This window comes from Vanellus vanellus (genome assembly GCF_965231255.1).
Source record: "Vanellus vanellus genome assembly, chromosome: 2".
In the NCBI taxonomy this organism is placed as follows: Eukaryota; Metazoa; Chordata; class Aves; order Charadriiformes; family Charadriidae; genus Vanellus; species Vanellus vanellus.
The window spans coordinates 157,742,361-157,761,674 of record NC_138906.1 but is presented as its reverse complement, the minus strand read 5'-3'; the positions used below and the strand labels follow the sequence as shown (position 1 = coordinate 157,761,674).

Here is a 19,314-nt window from a genome sequence, read left to right as displayed (position 1 = left end):
ATCCCAGGGGAAGATTCGTTGATCCAAATGTCATAGAATAAAGACCATTTAGGTTGGAAAAGACCTTTAAGATCATAGAGTCCAACCTTTAACCTAATACTTGCCAAGTCCACCACTAAACTACATCTACACATCTTTTAAATACCTCTGGGGATGGCAACTCCACCACTTCCCTGGGCAGCCTGTTCTAGTGCTTGACAACACTTTCAGTGAAGAAATTTTTCCTAATATCCAATCTAAACTTCCCTTGGTTCATCCTGAGGCCATTTCCTCTTGTCCTATTGCTTGTTACTTGGGAGAAGAGACTGACCCCCACCCCGCTACAACCTCCTTTCAGGTAGTTGTAGAGAGCGATCAGGTCTCCCCTCAGCCTCTTTTGCTCCAGGCTAAACAACCCCAGGTCCCTCAGCCACTCCTCATAAGACTTGTGCTCTAGACCCCTCACCAGCTTTGTTGCTCTTCTCTGGACATGCTCCAGCACCTCAACATCTGTCTTGTAGTGAGGAGCCCAAAACTGAACACCGTATTTGACGTGGGGCCTCACCAGTGCTGAGTACAGATGGATGATTGCTTCCCTAGTCCTGCTGGCTGCACTTTTTCTGATAGAGGCCAGGATGCTGTTGCCCTTTTTGTCCACCTGGGCACACTGCTGACTCATAATCAGCTGGCTATTGATGAACAGCCCCAGGTTGTTCTCTTCTGGGCAGCTTTCCAGACACTCTTCCCCAAGCCTGTAGTGCTGCGTGGGGTTGTTGTGACCCAAGTGCAGGTTGTGGTGCTTGGCCTTGTTGAACCTCCTACCATTGGTCTCGGCCTATCGATCCATCCTGTCCAGATCCCTCTGTAGGGCCTTCCTACCCTCAAGCAGATCAACATTGCTGTGCAACTTGGTGTCTTCTGCAAACTTCCTGATGTTACACTCAATCCCCTTGTCCAGATCACTGATAAAGATACTAAAGAGAACCGGCCCCAGTACTGAACCCTGGGGAACACCACTTGTGACCAGCCACAACTGGATTTAACTCCTTTCACTGCATGACAGAAAAGTTTGCTATGCCTCTGGGAGGTCTTCTTCCTCCATGTCCTGGGAACTCATTGCAGTCCCGGAGCACTGAAATGGAGAGGGTGAGGAAGGAAAGAAGAGCCTACCTCCATTTGAGATAAGTGTTACTTTGGTTTTTTGGGCAGAGAATTTTGACTCTACTGATGGCTCACTCTGGTCAGTGAATTCCTACAGCCAGTTGATTTCTTGGCAGCACTCAAGTACCTTCTTATTTGTTATTGTTTTGTTAAATAATATATAAACATTCACTTCTGGAATGCACAGATCTGAATACCACTTTATTGTTCCTGTTCACTTTCCTATCAATGTTACCGTGTTTCTGGCATTTTTATACAAACACATCAGCTGCTTTTCTGACATTTTCCATTTCTCTCTGAAGGAGACAGCTCAAACTCCATATTTCTAACCTTACCCTACATCTCTACTCCAAACTGCAAGTCCTTTCTGCATTGCGATCGTTTTAGCTGATTAACCCCCTTGAATTGTGAGGCAAGCATCTAATTTCTAATTTTTTTCAGCTCTGTTTGAGACCTTGTTAAGCAAATGACTGCAAATCCCACTGCTGACCATTAAGTTTATAAGGCACTGATAGAAAATTGGATTAGATCAGGAAAAAAAAACCCACCTTAATGATAAAGACAGTGGTTTGAGTCTCTGGATACCTGTTTGCATTTTATGCTTTCTCCTAGATTTCCAGACAGATTTTCCATGTTAGGTCTCTATGTTTTGTTAAACATCTTAAAAGGATATGAATCACATTTTTGGAGGGGATAAGTGTATTGTATAATCACAAAATTTGATGAAGAAGATCCAGTAAGCACTGCAGATAAAGTTGAAATTAAGTTCTATGATATTTAAACCTAGACTATCCTGCATCTGGTGAGAAATAATGTTCGTTTCTGTTGTTAAATGCATCTGTTCTAGGGAGTAACTACTGACCACTAGGTAAGGTGGTGCAGAGCAGTTATATTCCCAATCATAAGTTTTTGTTTTGTTTTGTTTTGTTTTTTTCCTTTGGAGCAGGCTGGCTGCATCCATTGTATGTGGCACTTAGCCCTGGGTTTGTACTGGGGCCCATATGTCTGGGCTACCCACCTGCTAGGATGGGATCCCAGTAGTGAACTATTCCTGAAATCATTCCTGATTTTTGTTCTGAAGGGAACTGGTAGACTGATGCCAGGGAGCAAATGGCACTCCTGCAAATCTTGTTCAGTACTTGGTCCAGTAGATACAACAATAGTTTCAAATAAAGATGATGATCTCTTCTGGTACTTCAAGGATTTTCAGTGAGGGAGATGGAACGTGATTGCTATGTAATTTTCTACAGTGTTACAGAGAGTATTAAAAAAAAATAATCTTTAACGCTCATAGTGTCCTATTTGTATTTATGCTGAATATTTGTTTGGACATAGTTATCTTTTCAGGGGTAGTAGAGAAATTATTCTATCATGTCCTCTGTCTATTCATCTCCTACTAGTGCTTTGCTCAGCTTTCTCTGCTTGTGTGCATGTGACTGAACAGGCTAACAGCCAAGATTATATTTAGCACTGCACGAGTCAGCATCCTTTCATGCCTTAATTGCTGTAGTAACAGGAAACCATTTGTGAGTTATAACAAATGATGCAGATTTTTTTCTTTGCTGTCAACTCCTGGATTGTTTTTTCCCATCTGGAATATTAAGTGAACCCAGTTGAAGATCAATGGACCATGTTTTTTCAACTTTGTTGTGCTGTATGTACTCAGGTTTTTGCAGGAAACGTCGAGGAAAACAAAGGAGGAACAAAGGGGCATAGGGATGTGCCTTATTCCATGAACAAACTCATACATCATGTTCAGTATCTAGAGGAACCTTAAGAATAAATTCTGACTAAAGCAATTACATACATCTCGTTTCTCGGCTCCAATCCCAAATTTTGGGGATAAAGATCCTCTTATGAACACACATGTAAAGGAGTACCTCTCTTCAATAGACACAATTGGTTTGATTTTGTGTGCTGTGCAAGTGAAGCCCTTGCTGCCTCCATGATGTGTAACTGAGTGATTTGCTGAAGTGACCTGGACAGGCTTTTTGGATGAAACAGAATGATGGATTTGGGATAAAACCCTCCTTCACTTCCAGATGAGACACTAACCTTCAGAGCCTACAGTGAGGCTATAATGGATCCAGATTATTAATATTTTTCATATTCCTCCTCCTTACTTTCTTGATATTCATTGTTAAATCGTTAATCTTAACAATTCGGTTGCTATTTAAAAATCTATAAAACAATGCTCGTATTCTTGTCATAGATTTAACTCAGCTATAGCATGTGTCTTCCTGGGGTAGCCCTGGCCGTAGTACTTGTTATCACTGCTATGTGTTTCCTGCCCCTGGGTGACAGTAGCAGATTTAGCAATAAAATTTTATGGTAGTGTTAGCTACAATTTGAATAAAACATCATCATACATGCCTTTAGGCTTGCAAGTTCGCTTGTGTGCCAGTTCTTAAAAAACTGATAATTCAAAAACCAGTGATGACAACTTTTTGGTTTTTGGTGGTTGTTTTGTTGTTTGCTTTTTTTGTTTGTTTGTTTTTTTTTTTTAACCATCTGAATAAATGCACCTCCATTACCTGTCAGTCAGTTGTGTTTTTTTGATCAGCAAAGAATAATAATCTTAAAACTAAATTGGTTTTGTCTTGGTTTAAATTGGCTACAATTGGCAGAGATAATTTTAACTTGCTGGATTTGGGCCAAGTTGTGTATAATGGTATTATTTATGTCGACAGTTTTATATTCCCTCATGGGTTCTATCTATTTAAAAAAAAAGTAAATGTTTAGATAGCAAAAAGGTGATACTGTAAATTCAAAAAAGATCAAGAACAGATTTAAGAGGCAGTTAATTTTATTTTTTTTTCTGCTACCCAGACTTTGCTAGTTCAGGGCTTGTGACCTGTATTGCACTTGAGCCTTGGTTTATAACTTCAGTTATGGTAATGAATGTCAGTTAGAAAATAGCAGTATTCACAGAATCATGGAATTTTCAGAGTTGAAAGGGACCTCTAGAGATCATCTAGTCCAACTCCCCTGCTAAAGCAGGATTGCCCAGAGCACATTACTCAGGACTGCATCCAGGCGGGTCTTGAAAATCTCCAGAGAAGGGCACTCCACAACCTCCCTGGGCAGCCTGTGCCAGTGCTCTGTCACCCTCACCGTAAAGAAGTTTTTCCGTGTATTTGAACGGAACTTCCTGTGTTCTAACTTGTGCCCATTACCCCTCGTCCTGTCACTGGGAACCATTGAAAAGAGCCTGGCTCCATCCTCCTTCAACCCACCCTTTAGATACTTGTACGCCATAATAAGGTCTCCCCTCAGCCTTCTCTGCTCCAGGCTAAAGAGTCCCAGCTCTCTCAGCCTTTCCTCATAAGGCAGATGCTCCAAGCCCTTAATCATCTTAGTTGCTCTTTGCTGGACTTGCTCCAGCAGTTCCCTGTCCCTCTTGAACTGGGGAGCCCAAAACTGGACACAGTATTCCAGTTGTGGCCTCACCAGTGCAGAGTAGAGGGGGAAAATGACCTCCCTCGACCTACTGGCCACAGTAGGTCGAGGCAGACTATTCCTTAGTCTGCCATTTCATTTTATTCCTTCCATGATTAGATGAATTCTGGTGTCTTATTCAGCACTATGGGACAGGACAAGCTGGTGAATGGCTGTCATGAAATGCAATACTGCAGTACTTTAGTTTTTTGCCCTGGACATTTAAACTCTGAACTGCTGGATTCTGACTGAATTAAATTCCTGAATGGGGGTTTTCCAATTTGGATTTTTGTTTTCCCTCCGGTCAAACAAGCTAAGGGCGTGTTTCTTTTGCTGTACTCTCTGAAGATTATTTTCTTGGTTTTTGTTGAGCCTTGAAAATATAAATAATCAGAACAGCTTCCTGTGAATAAATACCCCGTTCTGAAATATATTTTGCCATCTAGAGTTTTAAAAAATTGCTTTAAAGAATTATTTTGTCTCTCCAAGAGATGTGTTCCCCTGGTGCCTTCCTATCTTGCAGAGTTTTAAAGTATGTTATGCTTTAAAGAGGTGGTATTGGAAGCGATTCTCTAAAAAAGTTATTTGCTTTCATGCCACAGTGGTTATTTAATTCTTTCTGCTTTAATTCTTTTTCTTGTTTGGTTTTTCTCCCAATGTCCCAGCTTTAAACTCAGCCCTGGCCTCTGCGAGTAGAGCTGAGCTGGTCCAGCCCTCTTCCCTGTAGCAGGCAGTGCTCTGTACCTCGCAGTGGCGGAGCATACTTCAGCCCTCAGTGAATGCTGCTTTGTGCCTAAAGGCTTGCTTTGGTGCTCCACGGGGGACAGCTTTTTCCTTTAGCCTGGTCCTGAAGGTACTGTGTGACGAGGGCCTGAGCAACCTAGTCTGATTTGGCCCTGCTTTTAGTAGGGTGGGACTAGATGCCCTCTCCAGGCTAGAGACGTGTGTCCCGGCTCAGGCAGAGAGGGCGTCAGGGTTGGAGCTTCTCTCTCCGGAGTGCAAGCAGGGTTGACCTGCACTAGTTATGAACAACTTGTGTCAGACTTCAATCCCTCTCTCATTAATACATGTGATCCCAGATTCTTTTGTCCCCCAGGTTAATTTTTATCTCAATGATGAAGGAATCTGTGTGTCAGGCACACTTCCAGATCAGTTTAGCAAGACTCTTTTATAAAAGAAAGTTCTTATGGATGTAGCAGGAAGGCACTGGTACCTACACAAGAGTTCCCTATAGCCGGACAAGAGCAGTCTGTCTCCAGAGCACAGTGCCACCGTGCTGTCCTTAGGAACCTCTCTTTTAGCATTTGACTACCCTAGTGTTGTTGAACCACCTGAGGTGCCCTGCTTCATAAAATGACTATTTAGCAGGAATCCCACAGTACCAAAGCACGTTGTCAATGATGAAGCATTTTTCACTTACATTTGATCCCTTGTTTCCTGTCTCCTCTGCCTGCAAAGCAGTGTCCCCCAGCTTCCCTCCTTTTAAAACCATCCCAAGATAGTCCTTGATTTATGCTCTAAAGGAGGCAGTTTATGTCCTTTTCAGTTAATATAACTCGAAACTCCCATTATTTGTAGATGTAAAGGGCTGGTTTTTTTTTTTCTCCAACCAAAAGCTTGTCCTCAATTCCTCCTTTTGGTAATAAGTTTCTAAAATCAATTATGCACTGGTTTTTAGCTTTTTAATAGCTTTCTAGCTACACTGAATAGAGTGTAATTATGTAGACTGCCATGTGCTATCAAACTCAAACATCAGTTGTAGTTAATTCCACAAAACTCATGTTCTAGAGCTTTGTAGTATTGTGTGACAAACCAGATAGTCTTATGTATTGGTACCCAAAATGCTTCACTTCAGAATTATCTAAACTCACTGGATATTATAGTCAGGGCAAACTATGAAAAGGTGTCTTCCTCAGAGGTGAACAGAGTTTCCTGGAAGCTTATGTTTGCTGTTACAGCTTTTTATCATGAAATCCTTGTATATGGAGAACTAGACTTAAAGAATAGATGATACTTCAGCAGGGATGGTTTCAGTGGCAGTGTCACATGAAGCCAAAGAACCAGCTGGTCAGTGTGATAGCTTCCCATTGGAGCAGAAAGCCATGGAGGGCAGCACTCTCTCAGTGACCTCCTGTGCTTGTCTTTGAATTTTGGGTTTTCATTCTCTTCCTGGCAGACAGCAGGATGGAGTAAGAGGAGGTTAGGAAAGCTTCATCAGGAATGTGATGGTGCTGGCTTAGGTTGGCTGGCTGCCTTCAGGGTATCTAGAGCTTTTGGAAAGAGTGGCCTCAGTTAATTTTATTGAGCCAAAGTGGTTCTGATTTTCCCCATTGTTGTACGAATTTGCTGTCTCTGAGGAACGCTGCTGAAAGGGCAGTGCTGGTGAATATAGATAGCTCACTCTTTCCATGCTTCTGTAAAATCTTTGCTTAACCTGTGAGGATGGAGGGAGACCACATGCAGGCAAATGCAGGAGAAGTTTGTGTTGGGGGAAAAAAGAGTTCCACCCTCAGTCCTGTCCTTCCTGAACACAAGCTGAAAATTTTGGTCTGATTTTTTTTGTCTGTTCGGCACCAGTGACACCTTTGGCTGTGGAAAATTGCCTCTTGCAGGGGCTCCCCTCTGTTTACTGTGGGATGTTCTTTTGTTCCTCCTCCACCCTGAAGTATAAATCTGTGAATTCCTTGGCGTTTTCTAGAGGGGATAAAAAAATCTTTATGTGTTTCTGTAGTATTTTGGCTTTACTTCTCCCACTTGCGTGATGAGTACAACTAGTGTTTGTAGAGCTTGGGTAGTTTATCTGTTGCATAGAGGGAAGAAGCAGCTCTTCAATAACTGCTAAAGCTTGAAAGTTGTTATAGTTTAAGACCTTAAATTAATGAAATTATTTTGGAAGTCATTTTGGAAGTCAGTGTCCTGGTTGGCTGAATACTGGCATTATGGTCTAACCTTTTTTTTTTTTTTTTAAATTAATTTAATTGAATATTTTAGAAGTGACTTGGTTGCAGGGGTATTCACTCTAGTCTGGATGATTCAGACATATGCTGAAATGATTCACAGCCTGTGTTTGTAGTGTTGTCTTTTCATGTAATTGGCTGCCCCGAGTAAAAGTTGAATACTTTCGGCTGCTATCGTGCTTTACCATTTTTTACCTTTGCCTATAGAGGTTACCTAAACCAAAGCATGGAAACAACTTGTCAAAAGCTCAGGTTTCATAATACTGGAAGATGTTGTGGCAACTTTTTTTTCTCCTTTAAAAGGGGGTCTTGTGCTCAAAATCCACATTAAAAAAAAAACAAACAACACAAAAAACCCCCACCCCCCACACTGCCCCCCAAACCTAAAAAAGTAGCTTGTTTTCTTTCCCTTGCCCCTGTGACATGGGTAGCTGTTGCTGCTTCATTCTGTGTATCAACTTTAATATACAGCCTTAGCTTCCTGTAGAGTACTCTGTCAGGTTCAGGAGTGATGTTCTTGTCCTTCCAACTCTTAATGATTTGATGCCAGGATAACTGAAACATGCACCAAGTGACCAAATGTGATCTGGTGTTACTGAAATCAGCGGTCTCTAATGTCATCATAGCATTTTTCTTTTATTCTCATACTAGCTATTAAAAGATGCCTTCTGTCAGAACAGAAATGGTAGGGTTTTTTTTTTCAGAGTGTCTCTGGAGGAAAGAAGGTTGTCTGCTGCATGCTTAGAGGACCTCTAAAACAAATAATGAAATACATTTCCCTTTGAATGTCCTGATTTTTCTAATTTTAGTGTGTTTTTCTAATTTTCAGTAATAAAAATACGTATTGGGCTGCTTCTAATATATGCTGTTACTTTGCATAATCACTTATACTAGTTTAGTCTTGTAATATCTTTTTAAGACTTTTTGGCTTTTAATATCAAGTTATCTTTTGTAAAAATAATAGAAATGTATATGTGAAACATTTTTCTTCACATTTTAAATTTGTTACATAACATAACTGCTTTTTTGCCTGCTAGTAAATTGGTAAATACTTTATAATATAATAAACTGAATTTGTGATGAAGTAGCTAACTGCTCATTTCATTTTGACTTCTCTAGAAAAGTTGGAGGTTGCACCACCATCTCCAGGACAACTGAGACATGGTAAAAGAAGAATGTTTGTTGAATGTGGTTCAGTACTTGTGCAGTCTGTCTTTGAATTGCTTCATCTTTCTCCTGCAAGTGCTGGTCTGTCCTCATCCCTGTCGTATGGAGTAACAGAAAACCAAAGCAAGCACCAAAATCACCCTGCCTTCTTTATTTCATAACACCTCAGCTAGAGAATGTGCACCATTTAGTGAAAGTAGGACAGAAAGCCCAAATGAGAGCACGCTGCTCAAAGCCAGCAGCAAACATTGTTTTTCTAAGCCAAGCGGTGTTGATGCTGCACTACCTTGTGGGGGTGTTTGTGTTTAAGCTTAAAAGTATTGACTTGCTTCTTGTCACATATATTTTTAAATGGACCGAGAAATGGGATAAAATTGCAGAGAAATTGGAAGTAGGTTTGCTATTCTTTATAATACCGTGGTCATTCAAATTCTGATTTAGTTTCCAAATCAGTGTGTTTTCATGATTTTTATACTCTTTTGGTGAGTAAATGTATTGAACGTTTTCCTGGTCTAGGTATCTACACTTTTTTTTTTTTTTCTCTCTCTCTTTGCTTGGTCCCTGGGGTTCTGTTTACTCCATGGATTGCAAAATTCTGTCAATTTCGGTAAGAATTTAAGCTCCCTTTGTAGCTCCAGAGTTTGGTACACACATTTTGAAAATACTGGGCATATCTGTGTGCTTTTTTGCTAGTTATGTTTTTAAGGGTTTGGTCCTGTGGTGGTTTAAAAGAAAAAGAATAATCATTTGGAGTATTTCATACTTTCTGTGCTTTAATCTTTTACCTGTGCATTTAAGACGGTATGTGTGTTCTTACAAAGTAGTTACAGAAGTCCAAATGTGTTCTAGTAACTGAGCATGAAAGATCTCTTGTGTGGCTTTGTTTTCTATATGGTCATGGATTCATGCTGTCTGCGAGAAGTAAATCCAAAAGGGACTCAAACCAGTTTCCTTTCACATGTCTGTGAGGTTCATGCACTCTTCTTTCTTCCCTCTTCATATGTCTGCATCTCTGTAAGTTTATAAAATGTAGGAATTATTGTTCCCATCTGAAGCGGGGAAAAAAACTAAATAGCTAATGCATTTTAAATGTTTAAAAAAGTGCAAAGATCTAACTTTCTACGTTCTATTTTTATGATGATTGCACCTTGAAACTTAGCTGGAGGCAGTGCTCTCTCAGCTTCAAATCTAACTTGTCCTCATCATAGTGCCCAAATAAAATCAAGATACAGAAGTTTGGGTTGAATAGTGAGATAATTAATGCTGGATGACACACTAGTGAAAGCCACCTTAGCGTTTGCAGATTTAGCTGAAGGAGATTTGACAAGAATTGCCTAGCTCCAGGCAATACTCTTAAAATATGAATTTTTAGGAATGTGTGAAGAAGAATGGAACTCTTGCACAGGAATAGAGAGGGACTTGCAGAGAAAGGGGTTTATTTCAAGCAAGAGAAGAATGCAGGGAATCTGGTGAGACAGATTGGCAATCTTCAGTGATACTGCAACATCGGTTGGAAGGACTGTAAGTAGTATCAAAGTTTGTGTAGTTTTAAATATTTCTCCTACAGACTAGTAGGCATAAGTGACTTCCATCCAAAATTGTGCAAGTATTTGCAAAGAATAAGTTGGTTTAACTGGTTCTTCCCAAGCCATTAGTGACACTGATGTATAGCAGAGATTTTCACTGAACCTGACAGTTTCAATACAATACAATTCCTACAACAGAAGTAGCAGGAAAGGGATTTTGTGTATGTTGTCTTTGTTTCTCTTAAAGGCAGTAATAGACTGACATTTCAGATGTTAGTGTGAACTAGTGAACTCTCTTATAAATATTTATTTTCTCTTTGTTACTTATTTCTTTTAGTGTTCTTCCACAATGCATTACCTTTTGTAGGGTTTGGATTTTTGGATAACGCAATTATGATTGCTGCGGTAAGTTCATTATTTAATTCCTTGATCAAGTCAGCATGATTCATATTGTTCAAGTAGTAAATGAGTAAACGAGAGCTTCAGGAAGACTCCATTCCCTCTGTAATTCGCTAATTTATATTTTAATTTTTCATCTTTAAAGAAAGTGCCCATGCTCTATTGAGCCTTTGCAGAATCAAAGGAGTGTTGTTTCTTCTGAAGGCCAATATTGTAACTAATTTTACTGAATTGAGAAGAGGTTTGCTTTTTTTTTTTCCTGTCCTAATTTGTGCTGCAAGGCACGCTTATGATCATGTAGTGAATACATATTTTTTTTTGTACTGACTGATGATAATAAGATTATAATGTGTTGATGAGTAGGTCTTCACATTTTTACTAATTTGTTCCTTTGTTCTGAGCGATGCAGGCAATGATAGTGCAGATGCTGATTTGTACTGATGTAGACTGGCATTTCTGAGTAACACTCGAGATATTTTCCTGTTCATTTGGAAGATGAAATGGGCTGGTGGAACAGGAAGATGGATAAAGGCCAAAGATACTGTTCCTTGTGTAGGATTGTCATTGACAGTGTGATTTTAATTGCGGGATAATACAGGTGAAAACTGATCGTAGGACCCACTAGGTCTCTAGTCTTGCTCCTGCTCAGGACTTTCTCAAGGTCTGTAGTCTAACCTCCTGCTCAAAGCAGGGTCAGCTCTAAGGTCAGACCAAATTGTTCATGATTTTTTCCTGTGGTTCTTGAAAAGCTTTAAGGCTGGAGATAGCATAACGTGTCTGGACAACCTGTTCCAATGCTCGACTGTCCTCACAGTGGAAAACATTTTCTTCTAACTGGAACATGTCTGTTTTGATTCATGCCCCTTGTCTGTCACCCTTGCGTCACACACTGCTGTTTTGTCATGCAGTTCAGTGTGATTTTATGTTCCTTCAACTGAAAAAGTAAGGAGCTATGACACTGCGGTTTAGTTGCTTGCTCAGTATTTGTAGAAGTCTGCATTCAAAGCTGTATGTTCAGCTAAGAATTACAGTGGGGAAAATGGTATGCAGCAATAGGGACTATGGTTTTGTCCATTAGGTGGCCATTATGAAACAATATAAAATATTAAAAGAATATCAGAAGTAGGCTCCTGTCCTATGGGGAAATGCATATGCCAGGAGGCATACGGAGCTGTGCAGATCTAGTAGAAGTAATGTCCATTTATGCTTTCAATTTTAAGATAAAGAAGCAGTAAGCAATACTTTTGCCAGTTGAATCAATATCATCTGTTTTAACTCCACATCTCTCAAATAATGAGAAAACTCTTATTTTTCAGGGAACCCAAATAGAATTGTCAATTGGAGTTGTCCTAGGAATTTCAACTATGGCAGGCAAGTAATAAAAATGTCATATGGATAGACTAATATGGCACATTCCTATATTTTAGGCCGAAAGGGGGCCACAGGGCTGCAAATAGCTCTTCTTTCGTCTTGCAGCTGCCTTTCCTAATGAATAAATAACCTATGGTTGAAGCAAGGACATATTTCATTTGCAGAAATGGAATTTCAGTTCAAATCGCTTTTGAAATGCTTTTTGTCAGCTTTAATCTAAAAGTTCAGTTCCTGGGTCACTTAGGAAAGTGTATTTGCATTTCTGTAATGGAACTGCTCTAAATTCCGTGTGGTGTAATATTTACATATGTGCCTATATGTATTTGTAAGTTGCTGTTTGCTTGCAGTGCTAAGTGAATATCAGCGTGGTGTCCTTTTTCTGTGTTGGCTGGTGCTCTTGGTGGCTTCTCTGCCTCTGTGTGATACCATGGGAAGGCGCAGCAGCAGCCCTGCTCCTGCACTCGGCCAAAACTGATAAGCTCTGCTCGACAGCTTTGGTGCCTCTGCAATGTCAGAGGAAAAAAACCTGCTCATGGTTCAACCGACTGCAGGTGGAGCATTGCTCGAAAGCATGCAGATAGCTTAATAAAAATGTATACAACAGAACAAGTTAATAATTTGGAAATTTGCAGCCCCGTTGCAATGCAAGCCACTCACAAGCAATCTTATCTCAACAAGATCTGCTGTATTTTAAGCGTGTAACTTTATTCAATCATAGATATTTATTCCTAAACTGACACAGTTCATGGATATGTTGAAACGTTTATCAAAGTCACTTATGTGGGTAACAGCTCCTTCTACTTCCAGTGCCTCGCTTGGTGTCCAGTGTAAGCTGTGTGAAATTGGCAACTGCACATAGCCGTTTTTAACTCTGAAAAAACTTGAAAAGTTTTTACATTGATTTCCAGGTGTCAGTGTTGTCTTTTTGTATTTGTCACGTTTTCTTCATTTACATGAGAAAAACAGTTGCATTTTCTATTATTATTAGTCCACTGCTGTTATTACATACTGTAATGAGGTCAGAAGAAAAACTCTAAAATAAAAGAAACTTACTTCCAATCTTTTATGCTATATATACTGAGAAGAAGAGAGGGTCATTGGTGGGGTGGGGGAGGCAAGGCGGTTGGTTTTGTTTGTAATTAAAGTAACACTTTGCCTTCTTCTCCCTTTATCTCCCTTTTCCATCCTTCTAGCTGCTGCTTTGGGAAACCTTGTTTCAGATTTAGCTGGACTGGGGTATGTCTGAATTTGTATTAATAATATTTTTTTTTCTCCTCTCATGCAAACACTACTGGTGCTACTGAACTAAAACATATAAACTGCTGAAATAGCTTTAATTTTTTTCCTAGTTCTTGAATTTTGCTTCAGTAAACTACATGACTGTAGAAAGGTATTCCGTCCTTGCTAAGAGAATGTTGGAATATTAGGTGGTGCTTGTTAAGGTTAAAACTGCAATGCTGTAGTTCTGAAACAGAATAACTCTTCTGCTATTACAGTATTATATATTTTAAGTAAGAAAATTTGGATTAGCATTTGACCTGATTCAACGTAGTCTATAGGTAATGCTTGCTTTTAAGGAACTATTAGAATTCTTTTCTACAAAAAGTGTATTCATTGAAATACAAAATAGAAATTATTATTTTTTTTGTGCTATAATACACTGCTGTGATAGAGTATACCTAATATGTGATAGAATATACCTCTTCAGATTGTTATGGCTAGATCTGAAGACATTTCCCCCTCCTCAGATAAAACAGTTATATGTTTGAAATGTCTTCAGATCTATGCTTACCTATTTCTTATATAAACAGATTCAGCTCACTTTTTTATTTTTTTAAAGAAAATTTCTCAGTAATTGCTGCAAGTAAAGCTGTCTACTATGCCTCTTTTTTTTCCCACTTTCCCTCTAATTTTTTTTTTCTGAAAATAGGAAGGCTTATTACTAACTTGTGTGTGTGTAGCCTTTCCTCCAGTAAAGGTTACTTACAAGCTCTGCAAAAATACAGTAGCATTCATACCTTGTGTCTTGCTGAATAAAGTTTTTCTGGAAATACTGTGTATTAAATCAGTAAGAAAATTAGTTAATTTACCTTGCAAAATGTGACCATCAGGAGTCTGAACACTTTCCCATATTTACCTCTCAATGGCTTTATCAGTATGCTGTAGGAAAAGCTATTCATTTTAAGTTCAGTGCTTCAAACATTTCAAAATTGTCATTAGTAGATACTGTCAGATCCAAAATGGTTTGTTATTGTTTTCTTGTTCTTCCAGTCTTGCAGGTTATGTAGAAGCTTTAGCTTCGCGACTGGGTCTCTCAATCCCTGATCTGACTCCCAAACAAGCTGATATGTGGCAAACGCGTCTCAGTGCACACTTGGTGAGTATCCTGTAGGTAGGCACTGTTTGCTTGAAGCTTTTTTTGTTTAAACTATTATGTGGTAAATCCTTTGTGACACTTTTGCCATTAAATGCTTAACGACCACCAACATTTTGCTCATTTCCTGGAAGGTTTAGTTGTGAGCCTATGTCAGGCAGCAACGCGAGACTGGATTGTTTCGGGCTTGGGTGATTTTTTGTAGGCAACGAACCACAAGTGACTAGCAATATGAGTTCATGTATGCTGTGCAGATACCCAGGTTGAACTCTGGCTACTGTGATAAGATAGTTTATTTGAAAGTTATGACCCATTAGCAGTTTACTCCTATGCTTTCTTTGTCAAGTACTTGCTATTCATATACCTGTACTAGTATGTATTCATTTCCAATATTCTATAATTAGCTTGGATATGAAATTAGTTTTCCCCTGGGTAAACTTTTAGCATTTGAGTAATATTCACTGCCTGGGTTTACAGTTACAGGATACCCCTCTTGCAGATTCATTTTCAGGATTATTACTTACTTAACGTTTAAACATTTGAAGCAGTCTACTTCAGGATTGAGAGCATTAGTTTATTTTGATGAAAGAAACAGATTATAAGAAACTGAGTAAAGAAATAGGTATTTCTTTTGCTTTGCTAGAATGAACCTTCATGGGGAAAAATATCTCTGCAGATTTAAGGGAAGAGAAATAACACCTGCTGAGGAAAAGTTAAGGGGGGGGGAAGTCTGCTTTTAGCAGTGATAGATCAAAGCATTGAGCAGAGAAGAATTGGCATGTTCTCAGTGGGCTGCCCTTTAGTCTGTCCAACATACGAGGCTTCTTGGTGGAAGCTGAGTGTAGCAAAAGCCTGTCATTGCGCTGCAGTTCGTTCACAGCACTTTTCTGTGAAAAGACTTCTGAGCACCTTTACCTGTATGCTAGTAGTTTTACTTTTTTAGCCACTGTCTCAAGCTTCTCAACATTATCTGCCTACTGCTGGTGATGTGGTTTGGATGTTGCCTGTCGTCTTTCCTCTCCTCTTGACTTTTACATCTAGGTCAATTGTGAATTGTTTTCCAGTCTTTTTTTTTTTCTTGGTCTTTGCCTTGTGCATTTGGAAGCCATTATGTTTGCAAGGAATTCATCATTCATTACTTTGATAATTTGCATTACCAGATACATTTATGATTGCACCTAAAATGTGTGTGGTTTTGTTTTTCCTTCCCTGTCTTCCTGGCCATCCTACTAATCCTTTGAATCTGTCTCCTCCCTTACCGCCTGTGCAGCTCCTCATGGGCCATTCCCCTCCTTATTCAGAATTGTCTTTTATCACAGCTCATGCTGTTTCTAACCTTGTCATATTTGTCTCTCTGTCATGGATTGTGTTTCTAGTCTGCATGCTAAGAAAAATGTGGCTCCCAACTGAAAACCAGAACAAAAGGTCTGTTTTCCAGGTTGTGTTGGTACTACACAGCAAATAACAACACCTTGATCAGTCAGAAACTTACTTTTTTCCCCCCTTTCTCCAGGGTAAAGCTATTGGAGTGACCATTGGCTGCATTTTAGGAATGTTTCCTTTGTTGTTCTTTGGCGATGAGGAAGAAAAACTGGAAGAAAAAAAATAACCTTTTTACAAGACATATACAAATGTAAACTACTGTACCTCAATTATTCAATTATGCTGTCAATATTTAGGAATTAACAGACAGTAAAACATGTATAGACTTGGGAACAAAACCTTCAGCATGTCGTTTTATGGAAACACTAATTTATTGTGGCTTTGTTGTGTTCAGTACTTCTTTTTATAAGATATCATCTAACTTTTTATTTAATTGTAAATTTTTGAAGTGTTTTCACTTATGGCAACTGATGTTTACCACTTTCCCCTTTGACTTTGTTCTTGAATGGATTATTACTTTAATAATCCACCATGGATGACAGTATCACTCTTGAGTTTCATATTAGTTGCTTAACAGTTATAATTGCATGACAAAAATTTCATTGCTGTTCATCAGGTCCATCAGTGCAGATTGTTAAGGAGATCAGTCATGAGTAATTTGAAGACCCTCACTTTGCAAGATGACTGGTTGCCCCCTCACCAGCCATCATTTTCACTGCCTTTAGATTAGGTATTTCGGTGATCTATGACGGTCTAGTTTGCATTTTTTCACAATTCTGACTAAGTGTCTCTGAATTGTCTTCTGAGATGATCATTTTAATGCTTTGACAAGATAAGTTTTTGCAGTGTAGGCTCTTCACCAAGTCCATTTTTTTAGTAGTGTTTTAGCACCTTCTGTACTTCCATATTCACGCCTTCTTTTCTCCTTTGTAAAAAATATTTTGGGAATTGAATTGAGATATCCTTAAATTTGTCTTCCTGAGTTTTGAGTGTGGTATTAAAGAATTCAGACCAACAACAAATAACTTTTTTCTTATTGTTGTACTTAAGGTGTGAATAGTTGATTGGGTGGATGAGGCCAGGCAACACTTCAGGGTAGGAATGAGTGCTGGCGTTGCAAGTTTAGAATGGGTGGTTCAGTTGAAACAAAGTGTACCACCAGTCTGGATTAGAGGACCTGATTTGCAGATTATAATGTTGTATTTAAGACTGAGCCTTTGCTACTTTTTTTTTTTTCGCTGTGAGACAATTAGTAAAAAAAAAAACAAAACACCCAAACAACAAAAAAGGAGATGTGAGGCCTTTTTCCTTTTTTGCCTTTTATTTTTGCAGTCTTATTTGGTGTATTACAGATCTGACAGTGCAGTCACATGCAAATGTGCTTTTTTTTTTTTTACACAATCATGAATAAATTGATTACAACTATTGACTATTCATAATATTCAGGATCTGACTTGCCAATAGCATAATGCTAAACTGATAACTGTTGATTAGAGGAGAGGGTTTCTTACCTGTTTGAATACCATTTGGAAAATACACTAAAAAGAGAGGCACAGCCAGGGCACTTTGAAAGTTTTATTGCTGGAATTGTTAGCACTTCTGAAACCTAGACAGAAATGTTTAAAAAAAAAAAAGTCGTCCCCTGATGACTTTTATTTGCTATAGGAAAAGTCTTATTGTAACACGTGTATGTTCTACAGAGTTCATTGCTTATCTCTTGGTCATAAATCTGACTTATGTGCTCTTGTTTCTAGAAGCCCTTTAACAGCAGTACTGAAACTTTGACATCAACCTTTAATGAAGGGAACAGTGTTGTATCTGTTTTTTGAAAAGCACACTTTGTACATTAAACCATGAGAATCTGGACCAAACTGTAAAACTGAAAGAAATGTCAGTCAGGCATAGAACACAAATGCAAAGGAGTTTTGGCTTGCATTTTCAAAGTTGGAGGCTTTATTTAAAAAACCTCCAACAAAAACCCCTCCAACTACAAAAAAAACCCTGAAAACTCCACACAAAACCCAATCCTACTCAGAAAATTATGCGCTTTCCCCAACAGATTGCTGCTGGTTTACAGTACTTCAGTGATGGGTATCTTTTAGTCATCCACACATTTTTCTTGCCTTAAACTCTGACTTTTCTTCCTCTGCATGTACTTTTGTTTCTGGTATGTTTCTATACAAAGCTGTTAAGTATTTCCCACGTGTTCTTTTTTTAAACTGAAGTACACATCAAAACAATTTTGCGTAGCTTTTTTTGTAGCTGTTTTTACAGTAATTCCAACACTGTTTCCCATTATGATACTGGCATCTTCATTGGAATCTTCCAGCAGTGGAACACTATTTTCATCACTTTTTTTAGAGCTCGTGCAAACAATCGGAAGGCTGTGTCAGCTGTCATAGTAGTGTTCATTTTATAATGGCAATAGGAAAGACCATGTACTATTGTTAAATAGCTTGTGCATGTAAACTGAGTACATTTTGTTGTTGTATGTCAAACTATTGTACTGCAACCAATGCTTTTATTGAGAATCAATGAACTAAAATATCTTTAAAGAAATTAATCATGTGTCGTCTTGTTAAACTATTTAACTGACCACAAAAATGTGGAGGGCAAGTGACACATGGTAAGAAATTTTGAGTGTTTCAGGCTGTTGTCTGATGCTGTAAGTGAAAAGGTGACTTCTGAGGTTTCAATATTTGACAAACATGAAGAAATGACTCGTGATTTGAAAGGAGTAGTGGCTCTGCTGGAGGCTGAGAGAAAGTGCTTGTTGGGGCCAAGCTGCCACCCTGAGCACAGGAGGGGTAGCTTGCTTTGCCTGCAGGATCCACTCTGGTGTGGATGTGGTACTGCTTTGTGGGGAAGGGAAGATCTGTGCCTGATCTGTACCCTGTCTCCTCGCAAGGAGGTGGGTTTTTCTGTGATATATAAATGAAAGTAATCCCTGATGATCTGATCACACCACTTGTTAAAACACTTAACCGAGAAGATGGAGCATTAACAAAACAGTCCTCTGTTTTCTCTTGTCTTCTCCCTCCTTGATAAAAGGAAAAACAAACAGTACAGGATTATTCAGAGACTTCAGTATTGCTCCACTTTTTTATTCTATCAGGTTGTCCTGTGTTAACAGGAATTTTTCGCATTAAAGGGCTGGTAGACCTGAAATTGTGTTTATTTTAAAATGCTGTCTTTTACTGTAACAAATGTATTTTTGACTGTATGTTATCTCTAGGGACAAAGAATATGCATCTGATAATATGGTTACCCAAATCTTCTCGCCAATATTTTCTCATTCATGTACTTTTACATAAATTATTTAAATTCAGACAACATATTTTGTATTGTCTTTAATTAAATTGTTGAACTTTCTGTAAACTTTTGTACTACAGCAAAGCTGTTCTGTGTTTCTTTATTAGACCAGATGCTGGAGGGGAAATGTTAATAATATCCTGTGGGTATTCAGCCTCAGTTATACAAAACAGGAATTTATTACTTAAGTTACAAGCAGGTGGTCCTTTGTCACTGTCATAGGAGGCACCACTGTGGAGTGGTACTT

General features: G+C 38.8%; 1 protein-coding gene across 1 annotated transcript in view; it reads left to right on the top strand.

Moving 5' to 3' along the window:
* The window catches only part of TMEM65 (transmembrane protein 65), a 34,797-nt gene extending 15,707 nt beyond the window's left edge, over positions 1-19,090 (top strand). The window contains exons 3-8 of the mRNA XM_082480144.1: positions 8,655-8,699; positions 10,566-10,633; positions 11,944-11,998; positions 13,192-13,234; positions 14,270-14,375; positions 15,886-19,090. Coding sequence (XP_082336270.1) covers positions 8,655-8,699; positions 10,566-10,633; positions 11,944-11,998; positions 13,192-13,234; positions 14,270-14,375; positions 15,886-15,981 — 413 coding nt within the window. The 3' untranslated portion in view covers positions 15,982-19,090. The remainder of the gene's footprint in view (positions 1-8,654; positions 8,700-10,565; positions 10,634-11,943; positions 11,999-13,191; positions 13,235-14,269; positions 14,376-15,885) is intronic.
* Positions 19,091-19,314: the final 224 nt, after the last annotated feature.